At 52.5% G+C, this 26,471-nt stretch overlaps 7 protein-coding genes and 1 non-coding gene across 8 annotated transcripts; 2 read left to right on the forward strand and 6 right to left on the reverse strand.

Moving 5' to 3' along the window:
• Positions 1-558: 558 nt before the first annotated feature.
• Positions 559-3,243, reverse strand: NCU00821 (sugar transporter). The gene is made up of 4 exons (XM_959271.3): positions 3,064-3,243; positions 2,720-3,000; positions 2,338-2,654; positions 559-2,281 (listed from the first exon to the last, which is right to left on the reverse strand). Exons 2-4 carry the CDS (start codon positions 2,818-2,820, stop codon positions 1,011-1,013), a joined length of 1,689 nt encoding a protein of 562 aa, XP_964364.3. The 5' UTR covers positions 2,821-3,000; positions 3,064-3,243; the 3' UTR covers positions 559-1,010.
• A 3,197-nt stretch (positions 3,244-6,440) lies between these two features.
• NCU00819 (hypothetical protein) lies at positions 6,441-7,486 on the reverse strand (the record flags this gene model as incomplete). The annotated part of the gene is made up of 3 exons (XM_959269.2): positions 6,441-6,860; positions 6,949-7,041; positions 7,436-7,486. The coding sequence occupies 3 exons, from the start codon at positions 7,484-7,486 to the stop codon at positions 6,441-6,443; spliced, it is 564 nt and encodes a 187-aa protein (XP_964362.2).
• Positions 7,487-7,818: 332 nt separating this feature from the next.
• Positions 7,819-10,021, reverse strand: NCU00818 (hypothetical protein). The gene has a single exon (XM_959268.2). It carries the CDS (start codon positions 9,646-9,648, stop codon positions 7,894-7,896), a length of 1,755 nt encoding a protein of 584 aa, XP_964361.1. The 5' UTR covers positions 9,649-10,021; the 3' UTR covers positions 7,819-7,893.
• Positions 10,022-12,237: 2,216 nt separating this feature from the next.
• Positions 12,238-14,277, forward strand: NCU00817 (hypothetical protein; the record flags this gene model as incomplete). Its single annotated transcript, XM_959267.1, has 1 exon — positions 12,238-14,277. The coding sequence occupies one exon, from the start codon at positions 12,238-12,240 to the stop codon at positions 14,275-14,277; it is 2,040 nt and encodes a 679-aa protein (XP_964360.1).
• Positions 14,278-15,222: 945 nt separating this feature from the next.
• NCU15051 lies at positions 15,223-15,370 on the reverse strand. The gene has a single exon. It is a non-coding gene; the product is annotated as a tRNA-Thr (tRNA).
• A 1,871-nt stretch (positions 15,371-17,241) lies between these two features.
• Positions 17,242-20,545, reverse strand: NCU00814 (hypothetical protein). Its single transcript, XM_959264.2, has 4 exons — positions 20,112-20,545; positions 19,938-20,038; positions 17,776-19,880; positions 17,242-17,720 (listed from the first exon to the last, which is right to left on the reverse strand). Exons 1-3 carry the CDS (start codon positions 20,224-20,226, stop codon positions 18,804-18,806), a joined length of 1,293 nt encoding a protein of 430 aa, XP_964357.2. The 5' UTR covers positions 20,227-20,545; the 3' UTR covers positions 17,242-17,720; positions 17,776-18,803.
• Positions 20,546-20,725: 180 nt separating this feature from the next.
• NCU00813 (disulfide isomerase) lies at positions 20,726-22,917 on the forward strand. Its single transcript, XM_959263.3, has 2 exons — positions 20,726-21,202; positions 21,280-22,917. Exons 1-2 carry the CDS (start codon positions 21,053-21,055, stop codon positions 22,642-22,644), a joined length of 1,515 nt encoding a protein of 504 aa, XP_964356.1. The 5' UTR covers positions 20,726-21,052; the 3' UTR covers positions 22,645-22,917.
• On the reverse strand, positions 21,907-24,482 carry NCU00812 (exosome complex exonuclease RRP41). Its single transcript, XM_959262.3, has 2 exons — positions 23,568-24,482; positions 21,907-23,458 (listed from the first exon to the last, which is right to left on the reverse strand). Exons 1-2 carry the CDS (start codon positions 23,873-23,875, stop codon positions 22,945-22,947), a joined length of 822 nt encoding a protein of 273 aa, XP_964355.3. The 5' UTR covers positions 23,876-24,482; the 3' UTR covers positions 21,907-22,944.
• Positions 24,483-26,471: the final 1,989 nt, after the last annotated feature.

Below are 26,471 nucleotides of genomic sequence, written 5' to 3' on the forward strand. Positions count from 1 at the left end.
CGCTGAAATGAAGTGAAAAGTTCGAGTTCTTGTTCCTGGGAGAGTTGATGTGAGAGGCGCGACATCCAACATTGAACGGAGGGTTATGTTTGCACACTGCGAATTTGAAGCCGCATTGAGATCAGTCAGGCCAGACGAGTTGGTACCTATGCAAAGCTCGCCCTTGATGGAATTGGCGTCCAAGATGAGAGTAATGGGGAAGATCAAAGGACGTTGAGAAACTGTTGGCGTATCAAAGGCGTTGGTTGGCTGTTCAAGCGGCGCGTATGTGAACAACGGCTACCTTGTTGGATGTGGTCTTGTAAGCTCAAGCATCACAAAGAAACCTCAATGCTAAGTGGCTCACTTGGGCGTTTGTCATTCGAGGTCGGTCGGTAATTTGAGTCATCTGCTTCTGACAGATCAGACATCTGAAACGATGGGAAGCAACGATGGGGAAAATGCCCGGGCGTGTCATGTCAGCCAAATACCCATAACTAATGAGATGCACCTTCCACCCATCACACATCTTCGCAAGTGTACACGCACTGAATATACGTACTGAGTGGTCAGACAAGTATTTTATAATGATTTTTTTTTATTCAAAATGGGATACAAAAGATCTAGCATATAACTAGTCCATCTATCTACCAAAGCACTCGACTTTCATGGGTATATGCGAGGGTATTTATACACCGAACCATCAAGCCAGAGGTATAATGCTAAGTGCAAAAGGAAAAGAAAAGCAGCTAACAAGGCCGCGCAGACGGCGCCAGTAAACCACAAAACATGATGGTGCTGGGAATCGTCAAAAATCATCACTGAACAGATTCCAACAGCAACAAGAAAAGAAAGAAAAAACCGAAAAACCCGGCGGGTATCATCACAGAAGGGTTGTGGTCGTTAAAACCCTCTGTCTCTTCGTCATCCTTCGTCGTTCATATGCATATCCCAATCAATCACCGCCTCAATTTTTCTTTTTCTTTTTCCCCACACCACTCAAGTCATGATAAAAGATTTTCTCCAGCTCTTTAACGTGTTTCCTTGGTGTTAATACCATCACCGAAGCCGGACTCGACACCGTGCTCGTCGACAACATCAATCTCGACGTGAGCGGGGGAGTCGCTGTCACTCTGGTCGGGGCGGTCGCGCGTCTTCTCCTCGTCATGGCGGTTGCCGCCCTCGCCGTTGGAATCGCGGTCGACGAGGCCATACTTGTTGGCATAGGACTCGATCTCCTCGGCAGTGAGGTGAGGCAGCTCCTTGGCGGCAGTGACGTACGACATGTTCTCGACGAAGCCCTTGGCGAAGATGATGTCGATCTCCTCGAGCGAGCGGTTCGCAGTCTCGGGGTAGAAGAAGTAAATGATGGGAAGGAAGCAGCCGTTCATGACCGCGAAGAAGAGGTAAGTTCCCCAGCCAATCTTGTCGACCATGATGGGGGTGACCATGACGATGAGGAAGTTGAACATCCAGTTGGAGCAGGTGGAGACGGCGTTAGCCTTTCCACGTGTGCGGATGGGGTTAACCTCGGCGGGGTAGAGCCAGGGGAGGGGAAGCCAAGTGGCACCGAAAAAGGCAATGTAAGTGAAGAGACCGACCGCGGCACCGCGGGCCTTCATAGGGTCGTCGGGGATCAAGCAGGCGAAGACGATGACCATGGAGAGCATCTGGCCAACGGTGCCGATCAAGAACAGACGACGACGACCGACACGCTCAATGGCGAACCAGGAAACGGTAGCGAAGATGGAGTAGACGATCATGTTGATACCGCCCAGCAACATGGACATGTTGTGGGACTCGCCAATAGAATCCTGGAACAGAATGGGGAAGTAGTAGATGACGGCGTTGCAACCACCAACTTGCTGCATGAACTGGGAGCTGGAACCGAGCAAGAGACGACGGAAATGCTGGGTCTTGCCGCCAGTGAAGAGGGCCTTGAAGGGAGTGCTCTTTTGGCCGAAACCTCCAGAGGCACGCAGGGAGTCAACAATGAGGTTGCGCTCTTGGATGGTCTCGGGACCATCGATCTCGTAGCCACGGAGGGCAGCAATGACCTTGTCAGCTTCTTGGGTCCGGCCATGGCTGAGGAGCCATCTGGGCGACTCGGGAAGGTAAAACATGGGGACGCAGATGAAGATGGCGAAGAGAAGCTGGAAAGCGATGGGGAAGCGCCAAACGAGGTCATCGGGACCGTAAGATGCACCATAGTCGATCCAATAAGCAATCAAAGTACCAAAGGCAATGACACCGCCTTCAATGCAGATCAAAAGACCGCGGTTCGATGTCTTTGAGCATTCGGCTACAGAATCTGTTAGAATTTTTTGTCGGTCAGTGGTTGGCAAAGCCGGAACGCACCTTGATAAGTGGGAATGGTCGAAGTGTTCATGCCGTTGCCAATACCCATGACGACTCTGCCGACGAACAGCTGAGCAAAAGGGTTGGATCCAGCCTGACAGGTAACCTGAATAATGACACCGAGAGCCATAATGAAGGCGCCCACCATGATGTTCCTGCGTCTACCCAACAAATCGCCGGTCCAGAGGACGAACATGGCACCAATCAAGCATCCAATTTCGTAGATGGCAGTGATGAGACCCTGCATGGTCGAGTTGTCTTTGGTTGGTGTGAAGAAGTTGTTGAAAGCGGGGGCGGTAATGATGCCGCTCATGACACTGTTTGGAGTGTGTTAACATTCGGCTTCATCGAGGGCGACTCATGGTGTTGACTGAGCACTCACCCTTGGTCATAGCCGAAGAGAAGGAAGCCCGTGGTGGCTACAGTCGAGACAGCTAGAGAGAGCGGTCGGCCTGAGAGGCCCAGGAACTTTGGAGGCGCCATCTTGGACAATGGGATGGAATGTGAGGGATGACGGAATTCAAGATCAGGACTCAAGCTTTGGGTAGGAGCGAGGCCGTGGATATTTAAGCTTGATGGAGGTCGAACCCAAGCACGGGAGGCGGACAAGCCAAGACGAATCGAAAACAAGGAGAGGTCGCAAGGTCGGCCATGCTTACACGTCTGCCGGAGGGGGAAAAAGGTTAGCGTGATACTTTGAGTGTACAGAAAACTAGGATATCTTGCCGGTATAAATGTTGCTCTTCTGTAGAGACCTGTCTTTTGCCACTGATCTGCACTAACGGTGAATACCTCTCAGCTCTAACCTCTCTTTTTTTTTTTTTTCTCCCCGGCGGAGGTGTAGTGTACACTAGTGTGTGAATATCTTTGTGCCAGGGCCTTGCGATGACCGCAACGGCGTCCCCATTGTGTTGTGAAACCAGCGACAGGCGGTGGTCGAGCGGTGGAACTCTTGGATGCTGTGGGTGCGTGGAGAATGGGGGACGATCACGGATTCGGAGCGGGTGAACTACGGGGAAGCAGACAAAGCGGAAGCGTTCATCTTGTCCCCATTGGGCCGCATCCAGCGTCGAGGTAGACTACGCACGGTGAAGAAGACACACGCACACACACACGACCCCAGTGCCGTGGTATTCATGTCGCCTGAAGAGGCTATCCGCGGCGAGTGCTGATATCAGACGCTACCTGCATCTATCGATGGCCAAGCTGCCAAGACGCCAGAGGCGGCAGGCAAATGCAGGGTCGTGGAAATGCAGGAAACGGGAAGTGTCATAATGAGCTGTCATTTGTCCAAGTCCACGGAGGACATGTCCCTTTCCGGAATCCCGTTTGTTGTTCATGGATCTGGGATGGAGAAAGGGCAGCCTTGTTGCCCGTGTAAGCGCAGCTACTGCGTAAACAGATGACGATTAGAAGTGATCGTCTCTGCGCCATCCTGGTAGAGTAGTGTAATAGTACTGCATTCCTCTGTCCGGGGCTCCCATTCCTACTTAGTTTTAGTTGTACGATGGCCTACAGACCACACAGTTCGTTAGTTGTCTCATACCACGTTGTCGAGACGGAAAAAGCAAACCATACACTACTATTGATCGATGGTCGACGTGGTAGCCACGCATCGATGAAGAGAAGGATGGATGGAACTCACTGGGAACGAAGGTGAAGAAAATGGTGGAGTAAGTGGAAGTCTTTTTCCCCAGTCAGAAAACCTTCACCCCAGACGGGATCTATTGGGAGGGGGCCCGTGAGAGCCTTGGGAGCGCTTGCCGTGAAGCCTGGAGAAAGGGAAGTCCAGTCCCACTGCAACCTAACATGGAGCATATGAGGTCATGGTGGGGCACTCGTGCATTCCATCAGACTTTTTCCCTTACTCAGCTTTCATGACCATGAACCCGCCAAGAAGCCCAAGACCACAAACTGCGCGAAAACAATGAACCGCCGGCTTCGAGTTTGCTTTGTTCAAACTGGCTTCCCGTCCTTGTCGGGCTGTTTTTGCCCGACCTGACTCTTGCCCCTGTCTGTCCCTGGGAGCGGACGAATGATGTGACGAATAACCTGGTTTAATACTGACACTACTGTGTAGAAGGGACGGAAGCGGTGCTGGTCAATTTCCAAAGTGCCGCTGGCGGGTGTGCTTGACTGAGTGGTTCTTGTGGGTGTTAGATTGCCGCAGCACAGTACAGGGACACTGTCTGCTCATTGGCTGCCAGTGGTGCCTCTGAGTTCGCTCTTCCTTCTGCAATCTCAGCTGTCCACAGAGAGAGCACTCTCTCACCTGCTCTTTGTCTCATGCATCTGTTTTACACTACCCGCACTACACCACCGGGCAAGACCTCTTTGTTGCTGTTGTTTGTTGTTGTTGCCGCCGCTGGCAAGGTAGATAACATCATCGCCAAGGCCCAACAACAAAAACAGGACGGACTCTCTTTCAGGTGTCAGAGCAACCTCAAATCCTGAAACCGAGGGTCCCTTTGCTCCACAGTCAACCCGAGCTCATGAAAATCCGCCGGACTCCAACACGCTTCCAACCACCCTTCGGCACACCCCCGCAGCCCTGTTCCCCGCCTCTCTCCAACTCCTACCCGCACCACTGCAACGTTGATGCTCATAGTGGGTCGTGCCAGTGGAGTCTCAAAAGCACCCGACTCGAGATGTAACCCCTCAGCGCCGCTCTCTGTCGTCCGCCGCTTTGCTTTTTTGTGGGCTCTCGGCCCTTGTTCGGGCGCTGGCCGTGTCTCCAACCACTCAGCTTGACCACCATCCGTGATGATCGCCCCTCTTTACCCCGATTTTTTCGGATTTTCATGTGACGCATGTTGCACACGCCAGACGGTGGCCATGGCCCAACAGGCGGCTGCAGAGTGCCAAAAGAGGCAGTTGACATGAAATCCCTTTGGGGGCCCAAGTGTGTGTGTCTTTGGGTCCGTCAGTAGTGTAGCTTCATCTTCGACCAGAGAGGCAGCCCGGTCTCGACCATGGAAATTTCCGTGATGGCTTCCATTCAACCACTAGGGACCATTCCCACGCATGCACCCCGAGGAAGTGCAACTATCACGGGACCCTGTTTACCGCTGTTGGGACCCGAATCTCGCAGGCTTCCCCAGAATCCATCCTGTCGTCTGGGGCTGAAGGGTCTGGGGGAAATGAGGGGAAATGGCAAACACACGTGCGCCACCGCCAGTCCGGATAGTTTACACTACTGTGTATTGTACAACCAAGGGATGGAGGAGGCCGGGGAAAAGGAGTGGAGTGAAAAAGGGGCTCCGTTGCGGAATCACTCATTTCCACTCTGGACGTCTTGTGTTCGGGCAAACACTGTCGGCAGGCACAGACTTAATTCACTCAACACATCTTTCGATACTCGCAGCTGGAGCGTCGGTTTTCCACTCTTGGGTGTTAATCAGTGGCTTATCATTGCTCCAAGCATCTTTGTTGGCCCTGACGATCCCAGCGCCCGAGCAAGCAACAAATCCGAACAAGAAAACACCCAAGCAATGCAAAGATACGTACTGCGATTATCTCGGCCATTCACTGCTGCTCCACCGGCCAACATTCCCACCTTATAAATCCCATCCTTGGAAGCCAAGCATATTTCATCATAATCTTCAGGAGAATGGCGACTGTCATGGGCAGCGGGTGGACGTGCCACCTCGGTGTACTATGCAGCATACACCGACACAGACCTTCACAAATCATAATAGTCGACAAAACCCTCCATTCTCCGGTCCTCAGTCCAGTTTCTGGCACACTGCTGAGCTTCAGACAGCCGGCCCCCATTCAACTGATTTCTGGGTACGTGAACCCGAATCGGCTGGCAGCCATTCATAGACCCGTCGATGTTCCGGTCCGCCACGCATGCCGTTCATAGCCTTACCGCCTCTCCCACCTTCCCGTCCTGCCACCGAACCCCCCACCGTCCGCCCGCCCGCGGAATCGGAGCCGGCGCCAAAAATAAAGCTTCAACTTACTGACTCGCCAAGAACATCATCAAATTCGGCACCACTACGGCATGCGGTACTGTAGTCTAGTGTGCTGTCAGGAAGACTTGTCGCATTTGGCATGCAAGTGGTAACCGCCCGGATCCCGCGCAAAACCACAAAATTGCTTCATCTTACGGGAGCGGCCTTGGCCTTCGGAGAGAACTCAGAGAAGTCATGGGCACCCTTGACCCCTTGGTCATAAATGCGTGATAGCGATAAGACGACGCCGTGCCGAATCATGTCGTCGGAACGGGTATGGCAGCCATCGCCGGATCCTCCTTGCAAGCATTCGGTGCCTGAGCTTTGACCATCTTGGCGCCGCCTTCGTTCGAGAGACATTGACCGCAACCACCGGCTTCTCGGCAAAGTTGCTGGCGCCGCATGCGCGATCGACAAGCCAAGCCCGAGTACCAGTATTACTATGGTAAGCCCCGGCTTGGCTGCTCCTGGATGGGCCGAATCTCCCCGCGCCGACACACGGTTTTGCGGAATATCTCTGCCGGATCCCTCCGAGCTAACTACGATGACCTTCTCCGTTATCAACGCCTGGACGCAACTTGTTTATCGTTGTGAGACATACGTCTCTCTTTGTCTGTTTTATCGCCAGACAGGCATCCAAATCCGAGGCACCAACCTGGCAAGTGACTGCCAGAGACACTTGATGCTTAGCGGCGATGGTATGAATAATCGTTTCAAAGTTCAGGTTTCGAAGCAGCTTCCGTCCCATCTGAAGTTGATGTGGAATCACTTACCAAACTGTATCCAGTGATACACGTGCATGACTCGACTTTATCCGCTTCTACAGTGTGCACAAGCAGTTTATATGTGACACAAGACGATCCTTCACGCGCTTCAAGTTGCTGCTGCAGCCTTGCACCCTTGCTGGGTAACCCATGGCTACCTCATGTGTTGGATATCAAGATCACCATGACGATGTTGCAGTCTGGCTTCTCTTCTGACAGAGTCTATCTCGAAAAAAAATCACAGCCCAGACATTATAGCTTGAATCGGCCCATTTTCCTTGTTGACCAGTCTCAAGAAATGTCTTCTCCCCGTCTTACCTCATGGTGTGCAACTGGAAGTGGGGATACCGTCCCTAAAGCATGCGTTACTCATCTTACCCTCATCTCCCCATGCTTGTGAACTTCTCGATTGCTGCTCAGCTCTACCATTTTTGCTCTATGATCGGAGGACTGTAAGGCGAGAATATCAACAACCTACCTACCCTTTTCTGCTCTCCTTCTTCATAAAGATTGGCCGTTAAGATCGTCAAGACGTGCAGGGAAGGACTATCAACAGTACGTGATAGAGAGCAGTTTGCACTCGATGGGTGGCAAAGTCGTGGGTCAATGATCAACGCCCATAGTCTACGCCGTCACCTTACCCTGTGGACTCTCTGCAGAACGAGGAAATTCATAAGACAAATAATTAGATAAGCAACTGCTGATGATCGAGTCGAGGCTCATCGTAGCAGCTCGAAAGTTCACATCAACCTGTGATTCACCCGTCCGGTTCGAAATGTCGCTGGAACAAACATAATTTGTCGATGATCCTTCACCACCAAACAACGCCATTGGAATTATGCCATTAGTCTCTGTTTGCTGAGTTGGAATGCAACATCTGCCGTCGCTCCATCAATAAAATCGTTCATCATAACGACAAGCGTGTCGTACCCACACGTCCTCAAAACGTTATCCCTACACCACGGCAGCGTTTTGGAATCACAGGTTGCCTTCGTCGCCAGAATACAGCTCGACGTTGTCCCGGCATCCAAAACTGAATATGCCACGGCCTTCGGAATGTTCGTCGCCGTTGCCTGGCACTGGATGTTGATGAAAGCCTTGCCTCTCCAGTTATCCTCGGTGAGCACCTTCGGGAAGGCATCCACAATGCTCTGACCATCCATCGTGGCATTTCCTTCATCCGTATACGTCGACAAGCTATCCACGCTCTCCATCATGATCAGCCTCTTCTTATCCCTCCTCAGCTGTGCAATCGTCGCGTGTCTCAGGTCATTCTCGTTCCCAGCCACTATCCGATCACCCGCCATCTTCAACGCTTGGTCAAGGCACTCTCTCTTATCCTGATCCGACGGCCTCGCACATTCATTCGGCACGCCATCCCACCTCAGCTGCACCACCACAATTTCCTCCTGATGCGCCAGCAAGAAGGCTACCACATCCGCCAAAAACACATCATACCCCATGCCCGGGATCGCGCCATGCTGGAAATACAACTTGTCGGGTAGACCATCCTTCCCCCTCTGCATCGCCGACCTCACCGCCGCATGACAGTACGCCGGGCGAAACTCAAAGTATCTGGCTCCAATCCGTAACATGGCATCCAAGCTATCTTTTTGCGTCATGGCCAGACTAAAGATGATATTCGGCGCAATCAGCGCTATCGCCGGTCCCGAAAGCGTGTCTGCAATCTCCGTCATGATCCGGTTATCGTGCACCAAGGTGCCCACCACCGCACCGCCCAACTTGCTGAGCAACTTGGAGCTGCTCGCCATGCTGTTCATGCCCGCATCGTGCGCGCTGGGCAGCACCAGTCTTCTGAACCTTCGATTGGCCTGCCATGATCCAGGGGGAATCATGTCCTCCATCCATCGACTGCCGGCGGAGGAAACGGTGATGTAGCACTGGTGTCGCTTTGGCAAGATATCCTGCCCTGCGGGGCCGGATTCGTAGAACCCATACGTCACCACCACTTCTCTCCTCCGTCGGTTGGGTGTGGTGGTACCCTCGGGATCCACCCACGAAAAAATCGACGGCGTCGAAGCGATACTGTCCATGGTTCCCCCCGTGGCGAAACCGGTAATGGCATTGACGTCGATCCATTGCTCTGTTATCAGCTTATTGTTATTGCTGTCTTGGCCCAGGGCTAATTCGACGCGAAACGAAAAACGACCCTTTTTGTCGAAGAGTGAGGGGATGTTGCGGGCTTCCACTTCGATGGCGCGGGAGAAGAATTGCTGCTGCTGCTGCTGCTGCTGACTGGATGCTGCTGATGAAGAAGAAGAAGTAGGGGGACTACTGGATTGGAAGACGACGGTCTCGCCAGGCACGGTCAAAGTGATGCTGCATGTTCCCCAGGAGGCGACGGTGGGGGAGATGTAGGCGGATACTTGGACGCCCTTTGACGGAAGCTTTTCTTGGATTTTGATGGACATTCTGCGGAATAACGAAGGAGAGGCGCTTGAAGAAGAAGTTGATGGGGAGGCGGAGGCGGAGGCGGAGGTGGAGGTTGGGGTTGAGGAAGGGGTGGAGGTTGATTTGGAGGCGAATGAGAAAGGGCGACGGTCTTTTTTGAAGAGGGTCTTGAGTATCATTGTCGTTTTGTTAAGTTCCTTGTAGGCTTGTCTTGTGGTTTTGTGGTGTCCGCTTAGGCTGGGTTTGGTGATTGGAGTTTGAGGTAATGTCACTAACCCGTTGATCAGCTACGGTCTGCAGGGAATGGGCAAAGTGACATGTGGTTGCTCAATGAGTAATAGCTGTTGTGGTGATGTTGTTGTTGATGGAGTAAGAAATTGAATGGTCGTGTATTCAGGGGAGGAAAATGATGCAAGCCTACAATATTCGTCCAAGAAAGAAACGAGGACTGACGTTCAAGATGGGGTTGGGTTGGGAGGCCGCATTATATACAAGGCGCCATATACAAAGTATATCAATCGCGCAAGTCTCCCGCCCAGTACATGTAGGTACCTTACCTTACCTATCTTAGCTTCGATCGAGAGCTTCAAGACCGACAAGACCGGGAAGGCTGAAACACGGGGTGTGTCCCTCCGGGGTAATCCTGGAACAACTTGCAAACGTCACTTTAGATTGGGCCTGGCGTATACGGACATACCTATGAATGATGTTGAACTGATCTCAAGCATTTGGACAAAGATGGTGACGTGCGACTGGTTCTCAAACTTTGAAATGGGTTTACATGGCAAGTGATTGATAGGTGTGATGGGAACGGGTGATGCGCGGCGCGGGCTGGGTGGTCGGCCTAGTTTGGCCAGCTGAGAGGCCAAGACTACATATTCGAAAGGCCATTCGAAAACGCCCGAGATGTTCAAGGCGGCTTGACCTGAGCGCCTGAGCCGCTCTTTCGGGAACAAGTACCTAGAGCTAGGTAGGTATGCAAGTGTGCACCTATGCATGGAATTTGGTTTGTTTGGGTGCGTGCCCACCTGGCTTGAAGGAGGTATGGAGGGGCCAGGCACATGACATGCTTTGGTTGCGCTTGAATCTTCCAAGTTTTTGTCCTGCATAAAGCATGTGAAAGGCTGTCTTAATAACTCATAGTTGCATTAAATTAGTGCCTAGAGGTATGGGAGACCCGTGATGAACATCAGTGACCTAATTCTTCATGGACATATGAATCGCAACTTTGATCGAGGTGTTCATGTGGCTGCTATTGTCGATATCATCACCGTCGAGATAATGATCGTTGGAATGAGTGTTGCATCTTAGGGGTACAGTGTACGTAGATAATGTCAATCGGTATAAGATATAAAGGATGAAGAGCAAAACCTATTGTTCCTTTCGAAATTGTCATATCTGGTTCATGATGCATACCTCTACAGAGTTGTCAAAATAAACTCCAAAGCCTACACAACAGTCCATGCCTCTAGTCATGCAAGTCACACTCAGGGGTCCACGACCTTGGCGGGTTGATCCAAGTTAATTACGTGTATCCGATCCTGAACTAAAGCTATTGTCGTCTATTGAACCTTGAATGACCTTGAGCAAAACGTATTACGTACATACCAATCTGCCGCTGATAGCAGACATAACCTTCATCTCAAGTCGGACTGAAACAAAGTTGTCCTCTGGAAACATATCTTGAGCTCCGGCTGCTATGCTCCGCTCTGGACAATAACCAAGTCGCCCTTTTGCAGTCTTTCTCTTTCCCCCAAAGGGCCCTTTGTCTTGCTAGGTGGACAATACGCTCCTTCCGCTCCTCTCTTGGGCCAAAATAGGAACATTTTCGAGTTCAAATACCAGCTGCCTCTTGCTCATCAAGGATGAAGACCAGTTGAGATATAGAGATAGCCAAGGCACCTGCGGCTCCGGTAGATACCTCCTGTCTGTGATATGTTATTATCTGCAGTGCAGAGGTTGTCCATTGCTGCTCCTGCTCGTACTGCTTAGAGGTACTTATGATATCTGCAAGTAGTAAGCATGTAGAAATATTAAATGCCCGCTGCCTGCTGAATATGCGTCATGCACTGGGTCAATAAAAAGGCTTGCGGGTTTTTCATCTGTTCTTTTGCCCTACTTCACTGCACGCGCATGTTCAAACGTAGAATTTCCAAATAATCGACTCTTCTTGCATTTCCCGCTATCCCAGTACAAACTTAAGTAGCACGTACATACCTTCACGTTGATAGGGGAATCACAAGCCAGAGAATTTGTCCACCCTTAGGTAGGTATCTATTGAACCGATCATTGCATCTTTCGCCTTCAGACGGCATTCAGCCATACCCTTCTCTGCCTGGTCCGGTCTCGCGTTTCCCGCTATCCCAAGGCAGACTTTAGTGACGCGAAGATCCAGGCTGTCAGAGCGATCCCAAAGCACAACCTTTCTACCTTCCTTGCTTCAATCGCTGCATCTCTCGTCTGCTCACAACACTCAACCGCGAACCTCTACCTCTTCCGACATCTTCTATTCTGCCATCCCAAGACGGACAGGAGTAGCGTGTATCTTGAGGTTGTTAGGGCTACCGCGAGTCAGATCGTCTTCACCTTTGTGGACGCAAGCGTTCCATCTTTCACCTTGTATTTGGTACATTGAATCGTGGCCGTCGCCTGCGGCAATCTTGGTACATATAGCCTTCGCTAACAGTTATCAACAGTCGTAGACGGCAACACCTTTGAACAGTCACCAACAATCACCCGCCCACGCGAAGGACCTTGCTTCGTTCACGATGCGCCGCGTATACCAAGGACCTCCAAGCAACTACCGTCCGCCGAGCTCAAGGTTCGCAACAGGTACAAACAACAGACGAGAACAGGCGGCTCCCACAGGGCTCCCGGGTAGCAACCCGTGGGTAGAAAACTTGACTGAGCATCAAACCAGCCACCTGCATGGCTCACTGTCTTTCCAAGAGAACGCCGAACTGGCCTCACGTCGCTTCATTGACGGGGGTAGCTCGGCTACAGCTCCTCCACGTCAGCAAGCGACAGCACAAGAGACACGTAGCAGGGCGATGAGGGGCGTCTTCTATGATCCCGTCAGGGACATAGACGTAGTCTTGTCGCCGCTTGTACTTTTGCCTGTCGCCGCCGAGCCCGTGCTGGGCAACGCTTTGTCTGACGATGGCAGTATCGAGACGGTAGTGGCAACGGAGTCTAGTCCCGCTTTCAGCGAGCCTAACTTCCAACAGATCGTCGGCAGCAACACTCAATCTTCGGTCCCCAATCCCCGCGTCGAAATTGATCTGACTACTGCTTTGACGATAAAGCTTTCAAGGTCCCGCAGAACTTTAGCCTCTAGTTTTCATCAAATCCCGGCAACTGCTGTCGAACCGGACCAGTACCAGAATCATAGCCGAGTTCAAGGCACCCTCGCTCAAACACTACCACAGTCCGCACCCCAATTCGCACCACCAAATGCTCCAAGGACGTCTCCCATACCTCAGAGAAACACCAGGCCAAAAGCGCCAGCCATGTTCAGAGACATTAGCTCGCATGACTTATTCCTGCGCCAACCTAATCCCGAAGAGCATGAGCAGGTGCGTGTAGCAGCCTCGTACGGCTTCACCACCTCTTTAAAGCCAGTAAGAGAACGTTCCAGCGATGCGGCGTTATATTCGCTACAAGAAGGACAAGAAGAACTACCAAGAAAGAAACTCAACAAGAGAGGCGGCGCCCGTCCTGGTGCGGGTAGGCCAGCGACCAAAATGTTGAGGCAGCTGGCTGGCGAAACCACTCAGCAACCGCTCAGGGCTGGTAGTCTTTGGGGTCGGCCTACTTCCACAACTAGTCCTCATAGTGATGGCTCTGGGCATGCCGTTTGTGTTTCTGGTGCTGGATCTCTCTCAAGCTCCTACTCTGGCTTTACCTTGGTCCCTTCCGCGGACCCTTACATCCAACCTTCAAGTTCTTTTTCGGCACCCGTCGGCCCCAGTGGTGGTGCTTTGGAGCCGGAGTGTGCTTCTGTTGCTGGTGCTGTATACACCACAGGCTCTAACACTGGCTTTGCCTCCACCTCTTCTGCTGGCACTCGCGACCACCCTTCAAGTTCTCTGTCAGCGACTGTGGGCCCAGGTGATCTCAGTGGTACGTTCCCCAGCAAAGACAAGAGGCGCAACGCGGATGGTTCGGATATCCACTCTGTAACTGGTAACTTCTCTGCTCCTGTGTCTACTTCTGTTGCCGTTCTTGTTGCTGCTTCTGCGCTTGAGCTTCTTAAGGGGCAGAAAGAAAAACCACCGCGGTCACAGCTTGCTGCACTGGATATAGAAAGGGTCGGGGATGCAGAGGGTGGAAATGGGGATGATGTCTCTGGCGATGTCAAGACAGGGGAGGAGAGAAGAGAGCAAGTAGTGAAACATACGTTTGCAAAGGGTCCTGAAAACCTTTACAAGGAAGAGACTCCATGGCTACAGTCGCGGAACCTGCGCGAAGGCACAGGGGAAGGTTTGCGCTTGGAAGCCGCATTACCCAAGAGCAAAGCAGAGGGAACCAGAGGAACCAAGAAGCCAGAGCGTAGAATGCAAGCAGAGGGAGACGGGAAGAGACAGGCGGCAGTGAAAGGAACAGAAAATGGAAATGGAAAGAGGAAGGCCAATGCTATCTCCCCACTGGCAGAGCGCGCGGCCGAGGAACCGGCGAAAGGTGAGCCAGCAGCAAAGCGGGCCAAGACAGCGACTATGTCCAGCTCCGCGGTCTCCGAGACGCCAGTGAGAAGGAGCGCAAGGCTCCGGGATTCTGCTGCTAAGAACAGGGTCACTGAGCTCGAATAGATTGCAGAAGACAGGGCAAGACAACTGGGCCAAGAGGGTCAGGAAGGACATGAACGTTGAAGATTCGGTTGGGAGTACCGGGCAGCCTAGCAGTTGCAGGCACCGCATATGTAACTGGAAGCCAACTAGCCAACGTTGCCGAGTACTTCCAGACATTCTCAAGCGTTTGCGGCGTTATTGTGTGGATATGAGTTAAGTCTGGGCGCAATGGTGATGTTTTTTCTTCTTCTTCTTTGCTGTGTGAGAATTCGAGTGTGTGAAATATAGGGTAGACACTCAGTGACGTCGGCTTGAGCGCGACTAGAAATGCCACAAAAAAAAGTGATTGAACGAAGCACTCGCCAAAAACCCCTCATTTTCGAGAAATTTCTCTTTGTGTTGTGACTTTATGTTGAAGGAAAGAACGAGTGTCTTGTACGAGTTGCTGCCTTCGTCACTTTCCACGCCAGGGTTAAAGTGGGGCCATCTACAGACAGCTGGCTACGGGCAAGACACTTCGATTTGAGCCACGAAGATCATTACAAGAACACTTTACATATGCACATAAGTAGCTACCCATGAGTTCCTGCTCAATACTTGTAGATATACTAGATTGTACTAAATGCCAGTCCGATGCGCGGGGTTAGGATGTTGATGCCCACAGTCAACAGACACTCACGCGTACGCCCTTTCCATGAGGTGGTGCAAACACCACGGATAGCTGCTGGATTCAGAAACCAAGTCCTCCAACCTCACTTTCTCCGAGTTGCCGTTCTCTCCCAAATCCCAGTCTAATGCCAGTGTGACAAGCAATCAATGAATGCTCAGCTCCCATCTGTCAAGTCTAGAGGTGGTTAATACCTTCTACCCCCTCCTCTTCCTCCTCCTCCGTCCACCCCTCCCCGTCTCTTCCAGCATAAAAAAAGATAAAAGATAGAAAAGGGGGGACGAAACAGAAAAAAAAGATGTGCGGTCCGGGGTTCGAACCCGGGTTCTTTCGCTGTCAGATGTTCTCCCCTGGCACCTGTAAGGGCACTGACTATGCAGACCCAAGTAGGCTCTGTTAGGACAACAGTTTACTGAGCGAACGCGTTGACCACTACGCCAACCGCACTTTGTTTTGTTGTTGAATTGGGGTCTGTCGACCTAATCTATGTACCTCGAGTCAGGGACCATGTAGTTTGGCTGCTGGTGGTGGCGGTGGTGGTGGTGATGGTCTGGTGGTCTGGTAGTTTTCGTGTTCGTGCTGGTGCTCATGCTCATGCTCATGCTTGTCTTCATGTTGAGACTGACGCTGGTGCTTAAGATGGTGGAGCTGGTGAAGCCAGTGCTTGTGTTGATGCTGGTGCTGGTGCTGGTAGGTAAGTAGTGTAGCCGTCGATGACTGGTGTCTGGTGTTTTGAGGCTCGGTAACGTGAAGGCGTGCCTTCCTTCCTTGACAGGGGACCTGAGCGTACTGGTGACGCTTACCATGGTGGTGAGTTGAGGCCATTCTGTTCCTTCTGTTTGCTTGCAAAAGTGAGCCCGCTGACTCCTGCTTGATGGATCTGTTGTTTTTGTTTCAGCACACAACGCTTCTATCGAGTTCATTGCTGGTGTTTCTTTCTATTCTTGTGGGCCACGACCTTTGTGATTGCGCACCCACAACATTCAATACCAGCCATCACTTTGTAATTTGCAGCATTTCTGTGATTTTAATGAGAGAAAACCAACCATGGACATAAGCAGAGTAGCGGTAAATATGCACGCAGACCTTTATATATGCGCGACGTTGAAAACGCAGATCTTTATATTAATAACTAATATGGCGTTGAAGCCCTTCATCCTTCCAGCGACGCGGCGCTGCAGTGCACGAGGCTCTCACACAGCTTCACTTGGTGCCTCGAGAGAAGTAACAGTCAAGTATTCGGAAGCAACTCTTTACCCAATCTGTAACGTCCATCTCCCATGTCGTCGCGTGTTGACTTGCCCGGACGCCATCTACAAAGCATCTTCGGCAGTGATACCAATGCAGTTACTTACGCGAACGATTATTAAAGACTATATCTGCAATGGAATCCCTCACTCGCGAGTTGCTGCTTGTTGAGCTCGGCGAAGATGCAGATTTCTCCCGCCAGCTGTGTGTGTATTGTACTTGCCACTGCAGCCTGTACCAATGCAGTTCACCTCACCGCGCGTAGCGTGCGCGTCACCTTCTTTAACCTCTATCTATTGTACCTCTAGAACACAATCGCGACTCACCCTACGCGTCAGCCCCCCCGCAATGCCAGTCACCCATTGAACCACCCAATAGCAGCATACAGCCCTCCCCGAGTTCTAGGTACCATTTCAGGGTGCTACGAACCACGTGGGTTGAACACAGCACACAGGTTGATCAAGTTGCTATAGACAAGAAATCGGAATCGAGGAAAGCCATGTGCGACGTCACCCGGATACGGCTGAACGACTGAAGGTGACCGAGTTTGGAGGGCTTGGCGTCAGAAAGTTGGGATTCTGTTGAAGTAGGTTTAAGGGAGGAACCATTCATATGATATGTGTTGCGAGGTTCGGGCAAGTCAGTTAGTCAAGGGTCAGGTTTAGTCTGTTTCTAGAGCGATTGGAAGATGTTCAAAACCTCTATCGTGAGTAGTGAGAGACATGGCTTGACCTATTTGATGGAGGCTCGATGCGGCAACTGTCTACACGTAAACTACCTACCTATAATGTGCGGAGTTGCTTTTCCATCAGCGGAAGTAAAGGTGGTCAAATGTGTTCAAGAGAAGCTGCTGAACGAGGAGCTTTGCGCGGTTCTTGAGGATGCTTCATTCATCAAGTGTCATCACCGATGCGTACCTAAACAAAGCCTCTACGGCAGTTACCGAACTTGAGTCCCTGACTTTTGATGTCTATGTCATCGCGAAGAAGTGTTGGTACAGAGCTAGCTTGAAGGGAAAATGGGTGACAACAGATAGCTAACAAATAAAGTGAAGAAGTTTCTTTACCTAACCGCATGCCGCCGGGTATGTAGTATTGCTAGAGACAGAAAGAAAAGTCATGCCCCAACGCCGTAAGTCAGATCATCGTTATCCCATTCAGTCTCCTGCCACCTGTCCCGTTTTTGTGTATACCATCACTCCATTTGTCTATCTCCTTCTTTTGGCCTCGTCGGTGCATCTGCCGCCGCCACTACCGCCGCCAGCAGCGCTACCATCGGAGATAGGTAGAGGGACGTAGCTGCGGGGTCTCCAGCCATCACTGCCGCCTGAGCCACAGCTGGATGAGCCTGAGGAGGACGAGCCGGTGTAGCCAGAAGAGCCGGACGTGCCACTACCAGTGAAGGTGTAGTTTCCGCTACTGGTGATAATTTCCTCAGGCATCTTGAGACTTGAGTGCGTGTTTGGTTTGGCTTGCTTTTTGCGTTGCGTAAACGAAGGTGAAGTTGGTTCCCTGGGAAACCGAAAGTTTGTATCGCGAGGCTCGAAGACCTGTGGAAGAGATTAGGCTTGACTTTCAAGGAGGCTCGAAGGAAGGGTAATGTACTTTGTACGGGAAGGGCCCGGTGGAATGTGAGACCTCGGTGATGATTTTGATGTTGTGGCGTAAGTTGAGAAATTAGGATCCGAAACGGTAGACTATGACTGACGGGGTATCTGATGTAATCTGCAAGATGCCGGCTGAGACTTGCGGGTAGCAAGGTTCGAGTCGGTATTGTGTATGAAGAGGAGACAGATGATTTGGGATGAAAAGATAACCCTTAAAATACCCACGGGACGAAGCGCGTTATATACGCCACATGAGGACGACGAGTGTTCAGCGGAATCGATCACCTAAAAGCAAAAGGCGCAATACCAAATCTCAAAAGGTTGTTTACTGCCCGAGATGACCAAGACTGATGAAGATGGTCATCACCAAAGGGTTGCATAGCCATCATCCTCACTCATCGAAAGATGTGCACATATCGGTGTGTCGATGACCAGTAGAATTCCACGCTCAGTTTGCCCCTGACTTTGACACATAACCAATAGCTCCATCCTCGCGACATTACGTCTATCAGCAAGTTTCCCTGGGGTGCTTGGACCCTTTCTCTGCAGCCTCTCTTCCACCCAGCTTCGTCAAAGTCGATGCGAAGGACTGTGTACCAGCCCTCAGACCTGCCTTGAAATCGGCAGATTGTGTTTTCGCTGTCTCGTTTCAAAGTGCGCAATGTATTATCCCAGCTCTCGGGAAGCTGTCAGAACGAGACTCGCCTAGGGCTCCCTATGCGGCCGAACGGTCACTGGGTGGTTACACATTCTCATTGTCGGGCCCTGGTAAACATTACTTCTGGAAAATTTCCATGTTCCACTGGTAAACGCCAAGTGTCCGATAGTGTGAAAGGCATTTTTGCCCGAGCTTGCATAACGGCCGCTTAAACCCCGATTTTGATGCCTTGGTTTCAGTGGTATATACGGCTGGATAGCAGGTAATAAATAGATCTGACCGGCCCGGGGATCATGTATCAGTGGGCGTGCAGCGAATAACCTAAACCTCCATCAGGGTCATGGCGTAGCTCGTGTAACACCTATCAACTACGCTGCACCCAGGACCTCCAACGCTTTCCTTAGCTCCTTCACCGCCGTAGGAACATCTTCAAAGTTCAGTGCTGAGATAGCCCATTTAGCGTGCTTCTGGGCTGAGGCCATGGCAGCTTCGTCGGTTGTGAAACCTCCAGCAACTTGCGAAGATGCATAAGTGGCTGCAGAGACAGCTAGTGGGGGAGGAACTGGCTGTAGACTGGGAACTGCGGGAGCTTGTGCAGCTGGCGGAGCTGGGTTCTGGAAGGAAAAGTCAGTTGGCTGGTTGACAGGGGGCGATACCACAGCAGCTGTTGATGGTGCACTGGGAGCAAACGTGGGAGGAACGACAGGCGGAGCGGGAGGCTGGCGATCAGCATCCGGTGTCCAAGCTGCAGTGCCCGCGTCCGGCATCGAGATATCACGATCCGGGTAGGATGAGAGTGCGCTGGGGGCGGATGGGAGATCGGGCTCAGGCCTGTAGTTGACAGGGTTATGTGTGGGAGCTGAGACTGGAGTGTCCAAGTCCAAGGAGACTGTTGACGGTGCTGGCTCAGCAAGCCCACTGGGTACACCGGGCAGCTTGAGTTCGGCTTCGGATATCGGGGATGGGCCAGCCGAGGCTGGGCTGATTGGCAGAGACACGCCGGCAGCGTCTGTCCTCTGCAAGTCTCTGTCTGGGACCTCCTCCACTGTGACCGAAAGGGGCGGTGGTGATGTCTTTTCGACCGAACCGGTCAATGTCTGAACTTCTGGATCACTGGGGTCCAAGGCCGGCAGTTGGGGTTCTTCTCGTTTCGGGTTGGATTCGTTAGGGTCCCTGCCCTCCTTGATGGCCTTTGCGATGCGTGCGGCGTTCCATTTTGCGTATTTAATCTTTTGTTGCGTCTCCTCGTCGGGAGGACCCCAGATGTTGACCAGGTGGAAGAAGGTTGCGGCGGCATCGAACGTCATGGCAGTTTGCTGTGTCACTTTGTTTGCCTTGACCACTCGCTCGGCGCGATCAAGGGTTTCCTGTGCGAATCTGTCGACGACGAGCTGGCCGACCTCGTCGTCTGTGTAGGCATCTTCGTTCGGGTGCTCAGCTTTGGCCTGTAGGGAGCAACAGTCAGCAATGGAGGTGGTAAAGGGAGGTGGAATAAAGCGTGCCTGTTCCAGCTTCCCCATCAAGTCCATCGTGTAAGTCATCATTTCGTCATTCTCTTTGTGGAGTCCCCTGTTAAGGATCTGGTTGACGACCCAATAATTGCCTGCAAAAGTCAGACACTGCCAGCCCCCAGTTGTCTTGGAGGGTACTTTGTTTCCTTTGCTTCTAGTACATACACCAATACGCAATCTCCGGTTTTACTGATTGAAGCTGGAGGGCCTTTGTCGCGCATTTCCAGAGGTTGATATCGGCCGCCTTGACGGCAGCGGGGATCGTGATGTTGTCTGTCATGACGATTGCGTTCGGGCGTCTGACAGAATGCCTTGGCTGTACGTTCGGATCAAGATAAGAGAATCTATAGGGAGAGAGGATAACTGAAGGTATGCAAACCAGGAAAGAGGGGAAGTACTGCTCGTCGTTATCTCTCAGCTCGCTTCCTTGTCAAGTCCCATGGAGCAGAGGAGGGTTGACAGTTGAACATGGACTGGACCGTCCGTGACTAGCGTCGTCACCTACCCTACCCTATCTTTCCGCGGCTGTCTCTAGAGTACGTACTGCGTACGAACGGCAGGCGGCACCAATTCAGTCCAGTTGTTAGCGTCCTCTTCCCCACATTCCCGCCCAGCCCTCTGCTAGGTCTCAAGCGCCATCGATGCCATCCACATCATGATGTGCCTTGGAGCTTGGGCCACATTCCAGTCATAGCGCGTTTCAAAGCACTGAAAGCGCTCCCGGACCGCAGCTCCTCCCCTGGTGATTCTGGACGCTTCTGACTTCATTTGTATGTGGCGCCAGCTTTCACAGCTTCTGAGTTGAAATGTGTTCTTTTGCCGAACCTGGGAAGATGACAGCTTTTCCTTTCATCTCAATCGGTGTGTCTGTTTGTTGCTTCCTTGGGTTTCAAATACACGACACCATCTTTCACACGGGACTGAATCCCTAGGACGCCCATACGGAAGAGCTTCCTTTGTTCTCACTTACACTTTGTATTGGTATCGGCTATTGTACATTCATGACATTATAGCTCCAACCCCACAAACCTCATCTATCATCATCCCCCCATACATACATACCACCGTCACCCAGTAAACAAAAGCGTCGCCTTCCTGACTGTACCATGCATCATTCCACCCTCTGTGCTCTGGCAGTTGGTATCCTGTCTGCGCTCCCCGGAGCCCAGGCGGGCCTTTATACCAAAAAGTCCCCAGTTTTGCAGGTTGACGGAAAGGATTACGATAGATTGATTGCCAAGAGCAACCAGACGTCTGTAAGTACCAGACCGACTATATCTTAGATCAGCCATCGTAATAATGCATGTATGTGTCTGACCTCTCTCCCTTGCAGATTCTTGAGTTCTACGCCCCCTGGTGCGGCCACTGCCAAAACCTCAAGCCCGCCTACGAAAAGGCTGCCAAGAACCTCGAAGGCCTGGCCAAGGTCGCCGCCGTCAACTGCGATGAGGACGCCAACAAGCCCTTTTGCGGCAGCATGGGCGTGCAGGGCTTCCCGACCTTGAAGATCATCCGTCCTTCTAAGAACGGCAAGCCCATAGTGGAGGACTACCAAGGCCAGCGCACCGCCAGCGCAATTGTCGATGCTGTGGTCTCGCGCATCAACAATCACGTCGTGAAAGTCGAGGACAAGAACCTCGACAAGTTCCTGAGTGACAAGAACGAGACAGCCAAAGCGCTCCTCTTCACCGACAAGGGTACCACCTCCCCCTTGCTGAAGAGCGTCGCCATTGAATTCCTCGGTGTCATGCCCGTCGGTCAGGTGCGAAACACTCAGTCCAAGGCGGTATCCACATTCGGTGTCGACAAACTCCCTACTCTGATCTTGTTGCCTGGCGGTGATGCCCCTGGTATTGTGTACGACGGCGAGATCAACAAGGCCGCCATGGTGGAGTTCCTTTCCCAGGCGGCCCAGCCTAATCCGGACCCAGCACCGGCCAACGGCAAGACTAATGGCAAGACTAATGGCAAGACTAATGGCAAGGCTAATGGCAAGGCTAATGGTAAGGCCAACGGCAAGGCCAACGGTGGTGAAAAAAACGGAAAGCAAGACTCCAAGAAGGTCGCCTCCTCCGAAACCTCCTCTGAAACGTCCTCCGAAACCCCTGCCCCAACCCAAGAGATTCCCGTAATAATCCACACCGCCCTCCCCATCCCCTCCCTCAACACCCCCGAAAAGCTCGTCAAGGAATGCCTCACGTCCAAATCCAGCACCTGCCTTCTCGCGCTGGTATCCTCTTCCAACGAAAAAGCCCAAAAGGCCCTCACCCACCTCGCCGAAATAAAATTCAAATATGCCCTCGGCCAACACAAGCTCTTCCCCTTTTACGAGGTGCCCCTCGACACCAACCCCGCCGGCGCGTCCCTTCTCAAATCCCTTGGCCTCAAGGAGGATGCTGACATTGAACTCATCGTCATCAACGCCCGTCGCGGATGGTGGAGACGCTACGACGCTGTTGGTGAGGGAGATGATTTCTCGGATCATGACAAGGTGGAGGCGTGGATTGATGCGATTAGGTTGAGCGAGGGCACCAAGAAAAAGCTGCCGGAGGGTATTGTTGTTGAGGCTTCTTCGACGGAGGAGGAGGAGAAGAAGAAGGAAAAGAAAGAGTCTGGTAAGGCTGAGAAGGCTGCTTCAAAGGAGGGGGAGACGCCTGAGGCCCAGTCGAAGACGGCCAGTGGTCACGATGAGCTGTGAGAGATTGGTGAAAGCGTAGTTTGCTGTGACTTGTGTCAGTGAATGGCTGGTCAAAAGTTGAAGGTTTTTTGGTACCTTTCAGTTTCGGAGAACGCTTTCAAAAGTTGGCGCACGTTTAACAGAAACGACATGTTGCTCACCTGACCAAGAGCTGTACTTTTGATTACATTGATAGTCGTGAAATTCGTCAAATTCGTCATGTTGCCTATTCTTTTTTGCTCCAAGCCTTTGTAATGCTACCTACCGTACCATATCCGATTCTGTGACCCGGAGCCCAACCATTGATTCAGTAGTGTCCATTCAATCCAGTTCCATGTCATTCAACCCAACCCCTCTCTCGACCGTGCCCTCCTGTATCATCTTTATCCCCTTCTCTCTCACTACCCTGTCCAAGATCTCCCTCACCTGCTTACACCCGTCCACGCCCACGGCCAACATGCCCTCCAGGCGACTCACCTGCACTCTGCTCTCGCAGACCAGCACCGCCACGCGGTCGCTGTCGCCCAATGTGGCCACCGTCAGGCCGGGCAGCTCCTGCTCCTCCTGGTGGTTCATGTCCAGCAGCGGGTCGGCGCCCTCGTCGTTAGCCGCGTATGTAGACGTCGAGCCGGCCGTGCAGGCCGCGACGTAGTCTGTCATGGGAATGCCGGCGTCGACGCAGGCGAGCGTGGCGGCATTGATGAGGGCGGCCAGCAAAGAGCCGTCTTGCGAGAGCACGTGCAGGGAGATGTTGATGGTGGAGTGCGGGAAGAGGTGGGTGTGTAAGCTGGCAGCGAGGGCTTGAGATATCGTCGATTGGAGTTCGAGGATGTGCCTGTGATGATGGAAGAAGGAAGGATGACGGGTTAGTTATGCGAACAGTGACAGACGAATAGCCGTAGTTGACACTGGGGGGGAAACAACCCCTGGGTGTTTTGACTTACTTATCACCTCTCCCCCTTCGCTTACGGTCAACCGAGCTAAACCCGGCAATGACAATGTTTACAGCAACCTCGGCGTTCTTGGACTGACCACCGCCACCACCACCGCCCGACGTGGCTCCCCTCCGAGGACCGGGCTCGCTGGGTCCGTTAACGACACACATGACCTTGGTGTGGCCCATCTCGAGGTAACTGGAGCCATCGGCGGCGGCCTGGGTGCGGATCTGGGCATGGATGCGACGCAGCTCGTTCCACCTGCGGCCGTCGACGCGCAACAGCGCGAGGCTATATGCTGAAGTATCGAGAGGCATAGCGGTGTAGCTGGGTGGACAGGTGTTTCTTTCTATGTTCTGTTGTTCTAGCGTTTCACTCTACTCCTCTGGGTATCGTGGTTCGGGCTAATCTCTCTACCGGGCAGGTAGCGAGTACACCAAAGGTCGAGATTGGGGTACGGTATCCAGTAAGGATCAACAACAACAAACGCCCTGAGGGCCTGTCTGGGGAGCCGGACCTGAGTCGAGATTTTTTGCTCTTGCTTCCCCTGCTTAGTGTCCACCAAGCTCAGGTTGTGCTTGTAGTTGTACCCTAGTCGTTCTTCGAGTCGGGTCGGCCAAGCTCGATCTGGGAGATCGTGGTTAGTGCGTACAGTTTCGGCTCGATGGGACAGATTATTCGATGCGATATCGTGCCGCGAGCGACGCGCAAGCTCTCGGTACGTTGAGTCGGAGGAGAGAAAGGCTTGCGTAATGCGGAAGTGTCGGGGCCCCAGTTTCAGTGACTAAGTTATCGCGCAAAGTGGGAATTCGGAGCTTCCGGTCGACCAGTCTGAATAATCGACAGCAGGTTCTGGTGGACGGTTGTTGACTTTGAAATCGCCTTTTGCTAGGAATAAACGGACGTGGTTGGGCCAGGCCGAAAGTTTCCAATGGCAAGACAGGAAAAGTTTAGCTGGGCGGGGCGGGGCAAGATCCGCTGCGTCTCACGTTCGCGGGGTCGCCGTGCCGGGCTCCACCGCTCACCTCACTCGGCAGGACGGGAGTTCCATCCGCAGGGCTTCTGCTTAAGTTCTGCTTCGCTTCCATCAGGAGCTGAAAATGCATGCAAGTGGTCTGTGCATACCTCTACACTACTTGTAGGCAAGTTGTTTGCAGCTGCAGACAGAGGACGGGACGTGATGGCCCCGGAACATGGAATTGAAGGTTCCCGTCCATCTACTCTCCACGTGATCTTGACAGCCCCCATTTGACCTCTCCAGCTCATAGCGGTACAGTGAGTTGATGGCAAGATATCAATCGAATGCGCAATGTTGATGGGATCTTGATCGTGCATTGTGAGCAGGAGAGGGCCTGAAGTCTGGACTCAGGAGTGATCACTACTAGGTAGCCTACCTAGAGGTAGGTAGGCTACCTCTACTCAGGGGCACACTGTGGCAGTGGCAGTGACCCCTTGTCAACAGCAAGGAGGAAACCGGCATTCCTCCATTCCCCCCTTCGCTAAGTGAATACGGGACAACGGCCACCAAGATCATCTCATGGGTACCGCGATGCGCTGGGTGTTCGAAATGTCAATTGGTTTGTATTCTTGGAAGCCTCGGTTGAGCGCGTCGTCATCTTCTATCATCTCGGACCCAAGAGTGATCCGGTTCTAGAAGTCTGGAACGCTCGCCAATGCTCCTGGAGCTCCCTATCTGGGGTGCGAATCGATCAAGGTTCAAGAGGATTCCGTTTGGTGTTTTTGGGGAGACTTGTTCAACATCAAGTCTCTACACTAGGAGGCGCCGTCGGTCGGCGCATGATGCAGCCCTAGACAGCCGGCCCAGGCTAGCACGAATTGGCCTAGTCTATCGATATGACTGAACAGAGATCCACCATGAGCAAGTCGTCATCCAGTGACCACAATGTCTTTGTCAACTAAACAGTTTCATCAGGCGCGGTTTGTTTCTCGTTTCACTGTGAAAACCTCGAGGTGCGCGCTTACTCATTGAAGAATTACTGCGCTGGTGGCCCGACCAGCCCACGGGGTCCAATGGAACGGAGAAACGGGGCAATGGGGAAGTGCTGTGTTGCCCAGTCTACCAAGGAACGACCCGCCAACGCCAATTCGCATTACACTTTTAATCAAACTGTGGATGAACGAACCATGAATTAGCCAAGGGGGCTCGCTAACACATTTCGCGGCACTTAATCCGGACATGTGTTAGGGATCAAAGCTCTTTGGTTGGCATTGCCCCCGTTTCCGTTCATCTCGTTTCAGACCACCCGACCGCGACCAGGCTTCGAGAAACAGGGCTAGCGCTGCTATCCTTGACGCCAGAGCAACGGAACCTTCCCGCCCCCATGCTCACCTAATCTCCAGAACACCAGTCAATGCACGTGCGTCCTGTCTTGGGCCCCTTTGAGTGAAAACGAAGAGAAAGGAACTCAACGAATGGGGTCACGATGACGAGTCTATTGTCAGCGAAACAACAATGGCTTCTTTGACTTTGGCAAGCTGGACGTGACCTACCTATTCTTGCAGTGGGTCAAAGGTGCTGCATAATACAAACCTGGAAGTCAGCGTTACGCCTTTGTGCGTCGTCGAAGGGTTCCATTGTTCCACCGAACTGCCGGCGAATTATGTAGGCGGGGGATAGCAAAGGGGCCAGCCAATCACAAGCATCAAGTACCTGAGCAGATGTCGTGGACGGCGGGTCGCTGCTGGCCACTCAGGGACGAGAGATGGGACGATCACCGCCCTGACGAGTGGCAGGGACTGCAAGACCCACTCGGCTCACCTGTCCAGACCAATCTTCCAGGTGCCAGGGATCATTTCTGCCAGGCCCTCATTTCGCTGCCCCGGGCAACGTCGCACTGCGCTGTGTGGAAGGCATGCCGGTCCCTGAACGCATGCGTGTGCGTGCCCCTGCAG

This window comes from Neurospora crassa, linkage group I (genome assembly GCF_000182925.2).
Source record: "Neurospora crassa OR74A linkage group I, whole genome shotgun sequence".
Classification (NCBI taxonomy): Eukaryota; Fungi; Ascomycota; class Sordariomycetes; order Sordariales; family Sordariaceae; genus Neurospora; species Neurospora crassa.